Source organism: Charadrius vociferus, unplaced genomic scaffold (genome assembly GCF_000708025.1).
Source record: "Charadrius vociferus isolate BGI_N301 unplaced genomic scaffold, ASM70802v2 scaffold365, whole genome shotgun sequence".
Lineage (NCBI taxonomy): Eukaryota > Metazoa > Chordata > Aves > Charadriiformes > Charadriidae > Charadrius > Charadrius vociferus.
In genome coordinates this window covers 224468-241287 of record NW_009648559.1, presented here as the reverse complement: position 1 = coordinate 241287, position 16820 = coordinate 224468, and the positions used below count along the sequence as shown (strand labels likewise).

The 16820-nt window shown below is 46.2% G+C and overlaps 1 protein-coding gene across 1 annotated transcript; it reads right to left on the bottom strand.

The window, feature by feature from the left end:
- Window positions 1–1060: 1060 nt before the first annotated feature.
- KIAA1024 (KIAA1024 ortholog) lies at window positions 1061–10205 on the bottom strand. Its single transcript, XM_009886095.1, has 3 exons — window positions 7860–10205; window positions 6108–6362; window positions 1061–1940 (listed from the first exon to the last, which is right to left on the bottom strand). Exons 1-3 carry the CDS (start codon window positions 10155–10157, stop codon window positions 1743–1745), a joined length of 2751 nt encoding a protein of 916 aa, XP_009884397.1. The 5' UTR covers window positions 10158–10205; the 3' UTR covers window positions 1061–1742.
- Between the last annotated feature and the right edge of the window lie 6615 nt (window positions 10206–16820).

The following is a 16820-nucleotide window of genomic DNA, read 5'->3' as shown; positions in this document are numbered from 1 at the left end:
TTGTTTTTCTGATAGATCAATGGTCCCAGGGATCACCTATCCCTAAATAAAATACAGCACACGAGCAGCGCATAAGCAGCTCTCCAGCTGCAGGAAAGAACTGACACACATCTAAAGTCACAACAAAGCCTTCGCCTCCCACACACCCTTTCCTCACTACTTTTTTTAAACCAGACAGAAACAAACAGCGAGTGCGGCACATCCCAGAGAGCCGGAGGAACGAGCATCCGATGCTTTCCCAGCTGCTGTGTCATCCTGTAGGGAGGCTGCTCCCGAAGAAACAAAATTACCCTACACAAAGAGAAGTCACTAAAAGAATCTCCTTTTCCTTAGAGGACCAGCAAGATCACATTATTTCCTGAAAATATATAATTTTTTTTACTTTTTTTTTTTTTTCCATCTATACTTGACAGAAGAGTAATACTGTCTGGGTATTTGCTTTCAATAACCATGGCAAGGTAATTTCTGTCATAGCTTGAGAATTCCTTTGAACCTGCTATTTGCATTTGGGATAAAGCATCAAGTGGGCAGTTCCCACGGGATACAGACTGCTTGCTGTCCGGTAGAGTCAACCATCATTCTTAAGTATATTAGCAAAAGGGAAGCAAAAGATCTCCCCGTGCCGAATGCATTGTATTAACAGCAAGTTTCCACTAGCCTGAAAAACTGTGCCCTTAATATAAGTGCTCAGTAACCACCAGCCCTGCTGTTTGAGGAGCACTCTGAACTGTATAGAAGGCTTGCGGGAAAAGAACCTCCATTAGTACCCATTATGTTGCGATTTATGTTATGGGCTTAAAATAGCAAAATTAAACAGTTCTATTTAATCTACAGTCTAAAAAAAGGCACAAAGACTTTGTGAAAAAAATTATAACTGTTCAGATTACATTTCCAAGAACTTCAACAGAGCGTTGCTTTGATTTGCCAGCGTTGCTTGCTGGCAGGAGTGAAATTGAGACAATTTCACTGTCTGCGGAGGTAAAGAATACCCTTTTGGCAAGGCAAGTTTGCCAGCTCTATGCAAATGTTATTCAATAGAAGCAACTAAAACCTCTTGTGATTGCTTTAAAACATAATCTTTTTGGTCTGCAGCACATTGCACTTATCTAAGCACTCAGTGATGATAGAGTGGGTCTTGGGGCAAGACCAAATACAAAGAGCCCTTTTTAATCTGAACATAGGAATAAACTCTGTTCATGGCTACACAGTCTGCTTTCAATCAAATGATCATGAAATACATAAATACTATAAAATAAATACAATACATTCAGAGTTTTCTACATTGTAGAGAGCTTTAAGACTTCCCTAGCTCCCCGATGTAATGCATATAGAACGTTCCCTTCTATACAGTGCTACCTCCATGTACTCATACCTCCATTAAATGCAACATAGCTCAGACAACCTTCCTCTTTTGCCTGGATTCTCATCAGTCTCTGATTCTGTAAAACATTATATTGTTTCTTTAGGAAAAAAAATATTGCACTTTTAAAAATGCATAAAAATTGAACCGAGTTCCCATTAACTCCGCCACACAGTCTGTTATTCAAAATAATACTTTAAAAAAAAAAAAAAGTTTCTCTAGTTGTTTTGTGTTTTGCCTACGGGTACATCATTCTCCATCGGGATATCCTCAGAACACTCTTCCTTAGCAAATTCCTAACAGTTTTGCCATCAGACTTTTGAAACATGGCATGAGCTATCCGAGACGCACACCGCTGGGAGTCACGGGTCTGTCCGTGGGTTCAGGATTTCATTGTACAAATGGGAACTACAATGACCAGAATAACCGTACAAGCTGCCGCTGCTATCAGGGCAGCGATCTTGCAAACCTTTGCTCTTCTGAACTCGGCTTCTTTGCGTTTTAATAAGGAATCATAGCCAGGAGTATAAATGTCTTCCATCCAGTATTCTAAGTTGTTTGGGTTTAAAGATTCTTGAGTCTAAAAATTAAAAGGAAACAGTTGTTAATTGTCTGGGGTCTGTCCTTAACAAAATAAACAAACAAAGCAGATGTGCCTGAAGGCCTCCCAACTGCATCTGGGTCTGCTGTCAGGATAAAGTGGGTTATTGCCGCTTCTCACATCCCTTCAACTCCTGGTCCCAGTTCCATAAGGCTGACGAAAGTGGCAACAAAACACTGCAAAAAATAAACTCCTGAAACAGTATAATTCTGCTGCAAAATCCCTCACATACCTCTGATTTGCCATAAACTTCGTCATCTTGGATGGCATTTAAATAAAATCTCTTTAATCTGCTAGACAGCAGAGATGTCAGCAACTACCGGTCTGTTACTGCTTTTTAAATTATTAAAGCCCAGCTGATGAGAAGGGTTCTTAATGCATACACTACATTTTATAAAGCTAACCCTAATTTTGCTGCCATAACTTGATTGCAGGGTGAGATTGCCCAGCCCCATCCGGCACCCAGTCCCTCTGGATGGGCAATTTGTAGCCCCCCTCCGGAATGGCAATGCCTGGGGACACCAGCCCTTCGTTTCAGTGTGGGAATACACAACCGCAGGCAGCGGGTGCTGAACACCCCGTGGAAGTGGGTCACAAGTTGTTTCCCATGAAAACACCCACGACAAGGTAACCCTCAGCTTCGAGCTATCCTTCCAGGCCCATTTTCTGAAAGTCACCTGGACGCATGATGCTGTCTCAATTTTAGGGGCAGGAGGAGAAGGGGAACTGGACACCTGGCATACAATTTGGTACCACACATTACCCTGGTCCACCTCCACAGACAAGATCATTTAACCCCAATGGCACAATCTATATTTCCACAGGAGGCAACACTCTGCTCATTGCCAAAGTCTGAGTCTTTCTGGGTTGGAGGTGATTTTAAGAGTATGCCATTACATACGTGTAACCAAAAAAAAAAAAAAAAACAAAAGTGAAGGAGATCTGAATTGGTCAGAAAAGAACTTTATCAGTGTCTCCATTTGAAGGGTTTTCTTTATCTTTTGTTTTTTTCTTCCTTAGAATTTCAGCTCTTCAAGCTTTGCACTTCCACCTTGCTGTTTTTGTCCCCTTCATCCTTTCTTTTAGGGAAAATGAGGGAAGTCCAAACACCAGACATTATATTGCACTTACCAGCAGAAAGGAATAAAGCAGAAAGAACATTTTGAAAAATGACAGCTTTTCCTCTAAGCTGTCTCTTGTGTCTGGGGCCCCAAAGGGCCATTTCTTTAAAAAAATGAAAAAGATTCCACATAAAAATGTTCCAGTAAGAATATCCTAACACACACCATTTCTGGGCTCGTAATGGAGCTGATCCAGAGCTCGTTGGACTCCACACAAAGAAACTCCAGCTGACTTGAGAGGGATTTGGGTAAGCCTTTAATTGGCTAATTCAGATTTTGTGGCCACGAGCTACTGGCTGAAACTTTGATTTGCCTGAGAGCAGAGTGTGCTTTATGTACAGAACAACTAAAAGAAGTGATTTTACAGCTACCCTAGAAATAAACAATTAAAATTGAGCAACGGTTTTATGATCATTTGATGGAGATCTCTATGACAGCACTAGTACGTTGAAACAGAGACCATCAGCTGGGTCTGAGATTGTACCATTCGGGCTCTGAATGACCTGTTCCAGCCTTCTGAGAAAAATCAGCAACCCCATCTCTAAAGGCATCAGAAAATAGCCTGAGAATGTTTTGTCCCAGCAGAACATCACACACAGAGCAACGCGATGAGATCTCTCACAGACCCCCACACCTGGGAGAAACTTTGGCCTCACTGCAGTTTTGCAATTTCTATTTTTGAAGGAAAAGCCAGCAGACATGTCAAGCGCCAGGAGAAATTTTAAGTAAACAAAAGTAGAAAAATCCCAAAGATAGCCATGCTATGCTTCAAGGAAATTACAGTTTTGGACCTCTCACCTCGGTATTGACCTTTTAACTACTTCAAAAGGAAGATGCATTATTAAAAAGGCCCATTACTGTTAATCAGCTTCCTTTCCCATTTCATTGCCAGATGTAGGAATGTTCATTAAAGCATAATGTATTTACCTTCAGTTCTAATAAACTTAATCACTGGGGAAAAAAAAACCACTCATCAGTCTGTGTCTATTTTTTAAGTTTGTCAGTAAGCTCTATTATAAAGTCTAGACATGGGCTTTGCGGAGTAGGTACAATTCTGACAGTCCTTTTGGAGGGAGAGACTCAAACCAGTAAAGTTTTATCACCTTTATCCTAAAGATAAATGATGGCAATAAGCCGATTTCTCTGGTTTGCTCACAGTCGCGCAGAGCTGCTTACAGGGAACGAAACGGCCCTACGAGGAGCAGATGGAGAACACTTCTCCCAGGGGAGCTTTGCCTCCAAATATCACCTCCCTTGGTGCCTCCGCGCAGCAGGTAAGGGATGCTTTGCGACTGCCTGCTGCAGAGGAATTTCTTTCAGCCTATCCCTACTCTAGCGTAGAGTCTGCAATGCCAGGGTTAGGAATTTAGTAAGCCCTCTAAAGCTTTTAAGACCCAAAAAGCAGCAGGCAGCTGAGGCAAGATGCAGCCTGGTCCCTGTGCTACCTGGCTTCTCCCCAGCTGCACTTTAGCCACAGCAAAGCACAGGGGCTGGTGAGGACAGGGAAGTTTGCATGAGCCAAGCGAGGAGGTGAACTTGTGCACAAATTCCAGGAGGTGAACTTGTTGCGCGCAAATTCCCGCACAAACACTCGTGGGAGTTGCACTACATCACTGTGGGGGTGATGGTTTTAATTCCAAACCAGCTAACACGGGGTCCTGAGGCATGGCAGCTCTCCTTGGGGTAACCAAGGCTTTCTCATAGCATCCCAATGCCCTCCTAGGGCTTAGTCTGATGGGTTTGGAGCTGGGTTAGGTACCTCTGCACTGAGCCATCGAGAGCTGATGTGGAGCAGCACGTCCCAGGCTCTTGCCTGCCACCTTCCCTGGCAGACAAACTTTGGAGACAAGTAGGCTCCCTGCCTGAGTATGGCTGCACCGCACGGACTGCTGACCACAGAGCTGCGTTAGCGCGGCGCCGATAAGCCCCGAGCTGTAAGTCAGTGTACCCCAGCTCCTGCCAAGCCTGTAGCTAGCGGAGGCAGATTGCTCTGCTCTGGGGCATGTACACAGACGCAAGGAGCCCTAAACGCCTGAGGTCAGCACCAGTCCCCCCGCTGGCTCTGCATGCTGCTGTATAAATGCATATAAATGATATACAGTGATCCGCGTGTCAGCGTGGATTTCATTATGTCATGCATTTTGTGCTTCATGACTAAATACAGCAACATTTGTTTGGTCTTGACACATTTTGGATGGCATTCTTCACGCTTCCTCTTTAAACCCAGGCTCAGCTATATTCCTTCCTCAAAGATGTCTTTTGTTTATCAGGCTAGACAGGGTATCCAACGTGGGCACTCAGTCCTGGGTTTGGGCAGCCCGGTATATATCAGGATTGTGATTTCAAATGCACCACACTTTGGAAAAATTTAAATCAAAAAATTTGGAGTTGTCTCCCAGTAACTTGCTCTGCTCTGCTTGTTGCAGAAGAGCCTGCACGCTTCCAAGCTGAACAAAAATGCAAACAAGACAGACCATTAGCTCATCTCTTCTTCACATGACTCTGGTGTCCAACAGACACTTCAAAGCTGCAACGGTGATGTGTTTCAAAAACGGTCATGGTATTGAAAATCTTCTACAAGTATTTTATGTCTCATATTCCTAACAAAATGGAAAAAGCCCTAACACTTAAATCCTCTGTGAACAATTCAGATGGAACAAGGATAGAAGACAAAGCAGCAATGCCAGCTTCTGCACCACTCTGCCCTGCTGCAGTTGGGGACCGCTTCATCTCTGCACCCCTTTACCCCTGAACTCTTCTCTAGAGCTACTAACACCACGATGGCTTAGCAGACATCTCTCCGTCGCAGAGTAATCTGGGAGCACCAACCTGTCGAGGATCACCATTCAGTAATCAAACATCCACATTTTTCTTTGTCCCTGGCCAGGATGGATAGGGAACAGCAAGATTAGAGGCTCAACACGGCACAGCTCCTTCCTCAGCTATCCAAATCCCTTCTTAAATGCATATTCTGGCAACATCCATTCGCAATCAAGCCATTCAAATTAAATAAATAAAGACTCACTTGTAGATCCAATGCTGCAATCTTGCCTTTATCCCCCGAATTCCTCGTGTATTCCTCTATGGTCCATGATGGCTGGGCGCGTTTCACTTCAGCCAGCTCCGTCAACCTCATGTCTGTGTAGAGCGGGTTGCTTTTCATGTGTGACTTGAGTGATGCAGGGTAGGGATGAGGACTAAAGACTTGTTCAATCAAGAAAGCATCTTTTGGTTGTTTAGACAGTCTATGTGGCTGTGGGATCTCGTATTGCCTGTCTGCCTGCAATAGGGTTCAAAAGAATTTGAGAGAAGAAACAGGACTATAAGGAGGTTAAACACAAAGGACAGAGCTATTCCTTTCAGAATCACCATGTGATATTGCTTAAGCCATGATAAAAAAAGTACCAGCTAAGACCAAGTTTTGGATGGCCCTAGTCCATTTGCCCACCCTCTTCCCACAACCACACCAAAGAGGTATTTGACAGACGCAGCTCCATGTTCACCATGGAGCTGATGCGGCAGCGGAAATTTAGGGTTTGTACTGTTTACAGTTATAAAAGTATTCTGAAAATAGCCCTGATGTGCAGAAAAGCCTAGCTGATCCGGAAAAGCTAAGAGCCACATGCAGGACTCCAGATTTCTGTTTCCAGGTCAAGTCTTAACCTGAAGAAATCCCATGGGAAGCCCCCAGGTAGCACCCTCTTGACACCACACCATCCACGCTACGAATCCAGTGTCAGCCATAGTCTACTGCAGGAGCGAGGAAGGGACTTTCAAAGTCAGAATTTCATCCTGGGCAGATAAATGTACAGAAAAGCCAAGGTTTGGGCTTACTAATGGCAACCTTCTTCCATTTCTGCAACCTGCTAATAACCCACAGTTTATGGTTTCATATTCATCCAACTGCACTTATTTCCCTCAAACCTCTTCCTTCAAAGCTGCAGTGGTGATGTGTTTCAAAAACACATGCCCATTGTGCTCCTGATTGACAAGGGAGCTGAAGGACCCCCAACCCACTCCACCGTCCATGAAACAGAAACAACAGTCCACACCATGCACAGTTTCAACTGAGCAGCCACCAGAGCCCAGCACAAGGACGGCTACGATAGATCTGTGAAGATAGCAGTGAGCATCTGTTGGGAGGGATAGGCAGAGTTTTTCTGACTAACCAAAACAAGACCACAGCTATGCTGCATTTCCTCCCCAGGAGGTTTAAGATTCATGTAAATGACCATGAAAGTCAGGGACAGAGAACATAACTACAGTTTGCGTCTCATGGTACACATACAAGGATTCATTTCTTGTGGGATTTGAATCCATGAATCTATTTTGTTGGCTTTTAAATATGCACATACTTCTCCGATAAAAGCCATCACAATGCAATTTAAAAATATCCCTTTTAAAACAACCACTAGAGAATTTCAATTTCCCTCGCACCCTTTTCACCAAGTTAATTACCCGGCCTCATTATATCGCCACTGATGATGAATACCACCATCATCTTCCAAAGATCTCACCCACATTACTCTCCCTCCCCCCTCTCCTCCCCCCCGCCTTTTCAAAAGAGCAAAGTGCTTTTAAGGAACAACTTGACCATATTGCAGCTGCCAAGCAAGAAGATATAGGTGCAAAATCACTCAATTATGATAACAATAAAGACAGGCATAATATGGCAGGGCAAAGTATTGTCATACCCTGAGGCTTGTGATGACTATGGAAGACATTCATAACTAGATTATTTTTAAGTGCTTATTATGTGAGTTAAAGTTGAAATTACCTCTTTAGATTTCCTGTGCCAGTCCTTATTTTCTCCTCCATCTCTCTCTTTCATCTCCTCTTCCGTAATGCCAACTTGGTTGGTGTAAGTAATAGCTCTCCAGTCTCGGGGAGAGTTTGAAATACTCGCTATTTTGGATTCAGTTGCACTGTTTTCCTCTGTTAATGATCTTGATGACCTCCTAGTAAACAAACTTTTTTTCAAGGCTTTTACTCGAAGACTCTCACTATTACTTCCACTGGCGTCTGAACAGCACCACTCTGGATTGTTCTCCAGTTTGCCTCCATGAGGAGTATTGTGGCACTGAAATATCTGCGGGGAGTTACTCTCATCTGACGCTGCCTCGCTTGTCAAAGAATTGAGATCTATTTGTACACTGACCTTCTCTGGCTGCTGAATTTTTTGATCCAGCTTGCTTAATTTTCCCAGGACTTGGGAGATTTCTTCTCGGACACCTGAGAGAGACTCCAGTTTCTTCTCTATTTCACCAATCCTCAAAACTAATTTGCAGACGCTGTTTTTTAGTTCATCATCTGTATTACTGATATCTGCCCGGACCAGTTTATCCAATTTGTTGCAGGCACTCCCGTTGGAGATTTTAGTCAAATTGTGCTCAGGTGAGCTCTCACAGTCTGATTTATGCACCTGAGACAAGGAACCTGTGCTGTTGTAGCATGAAGATTGCATCACTCCCGTCGACCCGCTGATACTCATGTCATCCAAAAACCGGAAAATGTCACTGATGTCATCGCTCACGATTTCAGAGTCATCATCCGACTGCTTGAGAGTGTGCCGCTCTCCATACTTGGCTTGGCCCGCCGCACACAAATCCTTGCATTTCTTGTGGTCCAGAACTTGCTGCTCCGTTTGTGTCCCAACACTCGTGGTCCTGTCAATGCTTAAGATCTGAACAGAAGTACAATTAATGCTTTTATCCTTAAACTTTTTGACTGGCTCATGTTTCTCCACTTCTAGAATGGAAGGAATTTCCTTGGGTTTATGCCCATTCGGTTTCACAGCGTAGTTTGCCTGCATAATTGGCTGCTGATCCTTCGCGTTTAGGTAGGACTGATGCCTGTCAGCTGAAGGAAAGTTTGGAGATGGGTTGTTCGAACTCTGGTATCGCGGCTTCTCTTCAGACTGCTTCCTATTAAAAAATGACCGTTCAAAGTCAGGTACCTCCTCAGTATTTAAACTCCAGCTTTTAGCTGGCCAGGCAGTTTGCTTGGTTGGCTTTCCAGTCCACTTCTTGGTGTCCTGGGGCCCAAGAACAGTAGTTGGGCCAAAATACGTTGAAGCTTGAAGATCATCTAAACTTTCATGCTTCACTCGTCTTTTGTCTGGTATAGGAGAATAAACTGGATTCAAGTACTGGCTGCTGTATGGCATTTCAAAGCTGTGGTTGAAGAAAGCCTGCTTAGAGCTTTCTTTCCTGTTCTGAGGCTCTCTGTGTCCATCTTCTGGCTTTTTGTTGGACGGTATTAAGTTGGGAGATATTGTAATCAGATTATGAAAATCTTCTTTGAATATATTTCTTTTCTGGACACATGACTGCATCAGAAACGGCTCATCATTTGAAATGAAAGTTTCTTTTATGCCTGCATTTATAGGCAAGGAGTCCTGGTCTGAAATAGATTCATTTTCAATGTTCATGGGGAAGTACGTACTCTGCATCTCGCATGGTGGAGACGTGGCGATGGAGTAGGACGCCAGTGCCTGAAGCCTGTCCAGAGAGGCAGCCCGGCCCTTCATCTCCTTATTAACGCCAAGCAAAAAGTTGGGTTCTGACGAAGGGACAAACTGTTGACAGTCTTTGCAGTCCATCTTTCTGCATTTTGAAGACCTTCTGACTGGAAAGCCCCGGTTAAACTCCTGGTCGTTCAGCTCGCAGTTGGGCACACAGTCTGCCATGTTGCAGATTTCCGTGTCAGACCTACAGGACTCGAAGGACTCTTTCTTCTTCACTTTTTGCCTTGCAACTGGAAGTTTCTCCTTGGCCACTCCCCCGTTCATTTGTATGAGGTTGAATATTGTTACTATATCTGCTGCAACCATGATTTTCTTTGATTGCTGATTGTTTACAGTGCATCTCATTTTGTCTTTGAACAAAGTCGCTGGGAAATTAGGATCCAGGCAAGCGGTGTAAAACAGCACGCTTCTGAGCTTGGCCAACTGGGATAAATCAAACCTCGCGCACAGGGACTTGCAGAGGTCCTGGTAAGAAACAGTATTCTGCTTCGTGTCCAGCTCCTCCAAGATCTTCACCAGGAAGAGCGAGGATTCCTGGTTGGACTCCATGGCTTAAGCGGATTTTGTTGTTTAGCCTGGAAACTGCGTTCCACTTCTACAGCAACACACAACAGCAAACAAAAAATAAAAAAAATAAGTCACCCACAGATAATACTCCAGACTTTGTACTTCAGCCACAGATGGGACCTGACTCCCTATGCCGTGCAGTTGAGGGCTCACTTGTATAACCCATCCTCATGTTTCTGAACGCCAGGCTGTAATCCTAGCATCGATTAAATCAATACTTAAATGGAATCGGGATTTCATCCAAGGAGGCTCATTTCTGTCAGCGTCTACTAAAGCGAGCAAGGGAATAAACAGCAGTAGCTTCGGAGGGGCTGAACTAATGGCAGATATACAATCCCAGCCTGCTTGCTTCGGGGCTTTCACAGAATTTCTTACCAATTTGTGAGAGGTTGAAAGTACAGACACGTCAAATTGTTTGGCAATAATTCTAGCCCCGGCCTAACCAGAGATGATCTACCCCACCATGACAACCTCAGCTGTTTTCGTATCTGACTGCAAACAGCTCTCAGGAAGATTTTCTGAGAATAAACTTCTGACATGTTTTTAGAAGTTATTTGAGCATATAATTACCATATTGCTTATTTTAAAACATTATTTTCTCCTCTACTCTGAATTACCTCCTCTGGATACCATGATAATTTTTTCCAGAAATAACTTTTCCTAAGTTTATGATTCAGGAATGGAAAAGCTGCCTGGTCCCAGGCGAAAAATCTGTGCGAGCCCCGTTTCAGCTGTTAAGTGCAACATTTAGAAAAGAGCAGAAAGAGTTAAGCAAAAAAAAAAAAAAAAGAAAAGAAAATCCTGCTGAATCTTTAAACCAATCCAGCAGATGCTAGAGGGCTGGCTGCCAATCAGGGTGGATTTGAAGACTGAGAAATATCAAGGACAGAGAACATCCTCTTCAGTGATGTGCTCCCAGAGAAGCCCGGGGAGCGCAGCTCCATTCACCAGCCCGAAATGATAGGGCAGAGGTGGAGAGCAAAGGCTGCACATTTATATGGATAACAAGAATAGCTCAAACAAGCACAGCTAACGCTAGCAAACATCTTGGGAAGGATATAAACCCCTGTGCTTTCAGAGTTTAGACCAACCTCTAGCTATTATGGATTAGGAAAGGATGTTGATGGGGGGCAGATTATTGTTCATCTGCCCACTGTGAATATCCTTGTCGGTGTCTCTGCTGTTGGCTACTAGGAGAGACAGAGCATGGGATGATGCAGTCTGTCAATTCCTATGGTTGGTCACTTTGTCTTTCTTATTCTTACTGGTAGGAACGACAGAAATACTTTCCCTTCCCCAAAAAGGTATGGTATCTTCCCCCACTCACTCCCAGCCTTAGATGACCCCTGAAATTAGCCTCTCCATCAGCGTCAAGCGCAGAATAGCCACGCGAATGGCAAAGCACAAAAGTCCGGCTTGCAAGGTTTCTCATTACTCATTTAAAAAGTCACCTCCCAGCCAAAAACCTCAGGACTCCTGAGCACCGCTCCAGCAATACAGGGCTCTTGTTCCCTCTCTTGTAGCCTTTCATCTCGCCCTGACATTACACACTGGTGATCGCTATCAGTGTCAGAAGCCAACATACATCAGCTTTCGTAGCAAACGCCACAGTAGCATCTTCCAAAGGGGAAAAAGGAAAACCACCACGTTGCCCATGAGAATATGAAACAACCCTCCAAACAAGGACTCGGCTGTTTATTTCAGTAGCATCTTTCTGCTGCGTACGATCAGAAGTCGAGCAGCAGCAACGTGAATGTATTTCTGTGATTGTAAACACTACTCTCAGAAACCAATGGCTACAGGGATTTTCCAACACCTCCGCTGCATGCGTGTTTGCTTTTAAAGCTCGTGTATTATGCATAGCAGCACAACTCTTCTGCTAACTGACAAAAGACCCAAAATGTTATATTGCTCAGTGCTCGGCTGCAGAAAGTAAGGCTAAAAGCTGGAGGAGGACACTTGTACCCTCTTTATCAACAGCGCGTGATCAAAGGCACAGCCTTTTTAACAGCCTGCCCTCGTATTTCTCTGACATGTCACGATTAGAAGATGTAGCTCCCAAGCTAGGTCCAACCTGCTCTGTCTGCCACCAAAGCCACCAAGCGCTCCCAGAGTAAACTTCACACGTGGGGCTCGGAGACTTTCCCGGCTGCCAGGGGACTGCCATTGCAAGTCAATTTTCTGCATGTTATAAATCTGCCATTTGGGGCAAGAGTGGAAATCTGTCTTTTTGTCACCTCTGGGCTGAATACCAGAAAAAGTGACTATCTCCTCCCATTTGTAACTTCACAGCTTCTTGCAAAACCCTCACCTGGATATGCATTTTCACAGCCTGATACACACTCTATCCGCTGCCTGCGCCCGGCTGCCAGCGCCCTGCTTTCTCCCCACTCACACCCCTGCTAAAATACACAAGTAGCCAGTTTGCAAGAATATATTTCTTAAAACTGTCCACCCATTTTTCCCTGCCTTCCTGTCCTTACTCTCTCCATCCCAGTGCGGATATCCTAGGTACAGTTTCTTGCTTTTTTTTTTGTTTTGTACCAAGCCATTCTTAGGCTACCCTTCCCACCAGAGGTTTTAACTTCAATTCAGGTTTCTGAACCCGATGAATCTAGCAAAACTTCGGTGCAGCCTGATTTTCAAAGGTGACAAGTTCAGTTGGTTCAGCGGAAACCCCGCATACCCCCAAATCTCACATTGCCTTTATTTAGCACCAGCAAGGAGCCTTGGTTTGGGGACCCCAATCCCTACCCAAGCAGCGAGGCAGCGGCACTGAGGCACAGACCCCAAGCAGAGGAGCTCTGCTAGACCTGGTTTAGCTCAGCCTGGGACCCTGTGCTCCCAGACCCAAGCCTGGGAGATGGCAGTCAGCCTTGAAGAAGTGAGGGGACAGGGTGGTGACAGAGGCTTTAAGACCAGGGTGGGAATTCGGCCAATTCGCTCAGCTATGGGAGGCAGGAATTGGGAAGGCAGGTTGCAAAATCAGATATAGGCCTTGAGGAAGAGCAAGCCAGCTAGGAGTTGGAATAATCTCCTCTCCACCCCTTGGCTGTTCACAAAGAGCTTTCTGGTGTGAGCGCAGAGGTGCGAAAGGTACCTTAGGGCTTCAGCCTGGGCAAATGGGTGCTCCCTTGTGCCAGAGCATCAGAAACGTTGCTAGTGGAGCACGCAACAGATTCACTCTGTGAAGAAGAGGATGTATTACCCCATAAGGATAATATAAAAGGCCCCTGAAATCTCGTTTCCTGGGTGAGGGATGTAAAAACCCGGTGCCAAGGTTTTTAGTGGCACATTAAGCTCCCCTGTCTCTTGTCAAGCCTCCTAACAGCATGCGACAGAGACAGGTGCCTCTTGGCAAGTCAACCCAGGAGCTGCCACATCCCAGGTGCCAAGCACTTGGCCACGCACCGACTCAGCTGTTATGTCCACGTTCATTCATTAGCTCTCAAAGCAGGACCAGAATAAACCTGGACGTGACACATAAACGCAAAGCTCCGAAATAAGCACAGAAAGACCTTTCACAGAGGGTACAGGGTCATGAATCAGTCAAAAGCAGCAAAGTGAATGAAAGTACCCACAGCAAGAGCAGCAGCAAGGGGCTTCCTCAGATGGCCTCAATTCCACCAGTGTCCTCATGCCTTACCTTCACTCCCTGCAGCCAAACGCACCCTCCAAGCCACCCCCAAACTGACTTTGGTCTCCAGACACATGGAGCTAACCACACACAGGGAACAGGATCTAGCTTATTTATCTTCAGCAAGACAGCCTCTGACCAAAGGAGCCACTTAACATTTCATCTTTAATGATTTTTGTTATATTAACACTGGGAGGGTCGCTTTGACTTGGCTTCCTAACATTCGACATTCGCTGCTCTAATAGCACAATTATATCCCAGCATGGACTCGTACAGCATCATATTGCACAGGTAGTCGATGGGGTCTGACTCTCCTTGCACGGAGATGAGCTCCAGGCTTACCACAAATCAATGCCTTCTTGCCCTGCACCAAGAGCAATGAACTGAGCTCTCATCTTACCATTAACCTGCTATCTCAGCCCCTGGAGGAGAAGACCAAGAGCATTACAGTTGCAGCCTCCATCTCTAGTGGTGCTTTCGGCTGCACAAGGGGAATATACTGTTCTATTTTCTGGTGTCTTTAGGAATCAAACCCCCGTAAGACCTCTCCCTTGTGGTCCTCCAGACCAGGGAGGACCTGGTACTCCTTCACGCAGCTTGCTTCCCCACAAAAAATCCAGAATGTGCTTTCCCTCCTCACCACCTCCCAAATCAGCGCTGGGGCAGGGGGTTCCCTTCACCTCCTGACTGCCCTATATTCACCATCCACAGGAATTCATTAAATTGGTACCGCTCCCCGGTTGCCCTGACCGCTTTCCCCCGTTGCGCCTTCAGCCCAAACCCTGCCCCACTGCGCGGGCTACGGGCAGCACACATCAGGGCAGATAAACCCCAGCACGGAATTCAAGAGAAACTCCCACCACGAGGCTTCCCTGAGCAGCTGCGGGGTGGCAAGGTGCCTCGCACGAGCCTGAATCGTGGCCACTGGCAGACAGACCACGTTATCTTCCTCTGTTATTTCCTCCTTCATTTCCTTCCCTGTTCTTTGTGTCTCTGACATTTGCTCTCCCCACTTCCCAGTATCCACAGCAGGTGCAGCTAATGCACAGATGCCGTTGCTGGAGTCATCATTTCCCTCTCCCTTTGATTTGCCTGCCGAGAGGGAAACAGCATCCTTGTTTTGCTTCCCCCCACGGTGACTAACGGGCCACCCTATAACACCATTACAGCGAAGACAGACAGAGCGAGTGATCCTTGCATAAATTCCCCTAGAAAGAGCCAGCTACTTCAGCGCAGGGGAACATTAATATAGAGCCTGTAATATGCTGGTTTACTATTAACTTGAGCTCATAAATCTTTCAACCTGTCTTCCCAGCGCCAGATACTATAAAACAAGGCAGGCAAAGCACACCCCGCATGAAACATGTAACGCATCGAGATGGAATTCAGTTTTTGTTTTCTCCCCTACTCACAAATCCAGTTCCCTGTCAAAACATTAAGAAATTTCTGACGAACCGATCTCGAGCCCTGGCTGGCTTCTACCACGCACACACAGACGGGGGAAGGCACTCGGGGAAACAATGCCTGTTTCCACACACCTTATTCCTCCTCCTCCCCCTTCCTTCTGCTGCTCATTAAAAAGAAAACTAAAAAGTGCACTTTGGAGCCCTGCCCGCGCAATGGCAACTGCTTCTCTCCACCTTTCATTGAGGAGGAAAGTCCTCCCGAACAGCCCGACACAGGCAGATGCCTCCGGACCCTTCGCTCGGTTGTGCAGAAGCGGGGTGGGCTCCGGTCCCCGGGGCAGGTAGGGGACTCGTGCTGGCTCCCTGCCTCGCCAGTGTGATTTTTATTCATTCCTCCAGAGCCGAAGGGGATGAACGCCCGCAGCCTGGGAGCTCACAGGGCTTGTGCACCGGCTCTCACCAGCGTCTCGCTGCTGTTCTGCTCAGGAACGACACACGCTTTGCACCCTCCCGGGCATCCGACCGCTAACCGCATCCACAGCTCACTGGTGGCGACTAGCATGGGAAGAAGTTGCTATTTTTTGGCTCTTGTGTGAACAAGCCATGGAAAACCACGCTTTACAAACCCAGCTCCTTGACAGAGGCAGGCTCTGCTGTAAAAGGACTCTGCACAACACTTCAGCTCTCCCCCCCACCGCCCCCCAGAATTCAGCAGTTTTTAAAGGCTCCCAGTGCATAAATTAACGGGGAACTTGTGGATAAAGGCAGCGGACCATCACGGCCGTGTCAGAGATCAAGTCAAACAAGGTTTGCCATTGATTTTTCTTGCACAGTAACATTAGGCTGATTATTTGCATTGTTCAGTTATGCAATCCAGGTTAAGGTATCTATATGATCTGGAAAAGTGCAAACAGTCATTCTAAAACTGCAATAAATTACTTGAATTATTACTGCATCATATGCTCCTGCTTATTCTTTGCCAACTATTGGCCCATACAAACACACACAAATATTGTCCTCTCACTACGTTATTAGAGCACATCCAAGTCATGTTTTTCCCTGAAAATTTTTGCGTAAGGAGACACCATTGCAAGACAGACACAAAAATGTCTAATCGAGTTAAATGTGAGCAATTTATTCCATCTGTGGACAACCTGGATTTTTTGCACGGCAAACCTATAACAACCCCACCACCACCCAGGACCTGACTCTGCACAGACCGGTTTCCTTGCCCTGGTGGGTCTGGCGTCCCTGGTCCCCATCCCCACCACTCCCCATCCCTCCAGGCTCCCCGCTTGGGATTTGGGGGTCCCGGGGCCCAGGCCGGGGGTCCCTTATTTGCTCCTCTCCAGCTGCCCACAGCTGTGCGGGACCGAAGTGGAGCTGCCAAAGTCGCAGATGGAGTTTCAAGAATTTTGAGTGTGTCCCCCCCGCCTTTCCCAGGGAGCCTGACAAAGAGATGGGACCCCAGGGGACCCAGCCGGGACCGCAGGGGGGGGTGGCGGTGGGGAGGGTCCTCTTACCTGCACTGACCCCACCTGCCCCCAACCCGGCGCGGGGGGGGAGCCAGTGCTCAAGCCCCCTCCCCGGCCCCCCCCCGGT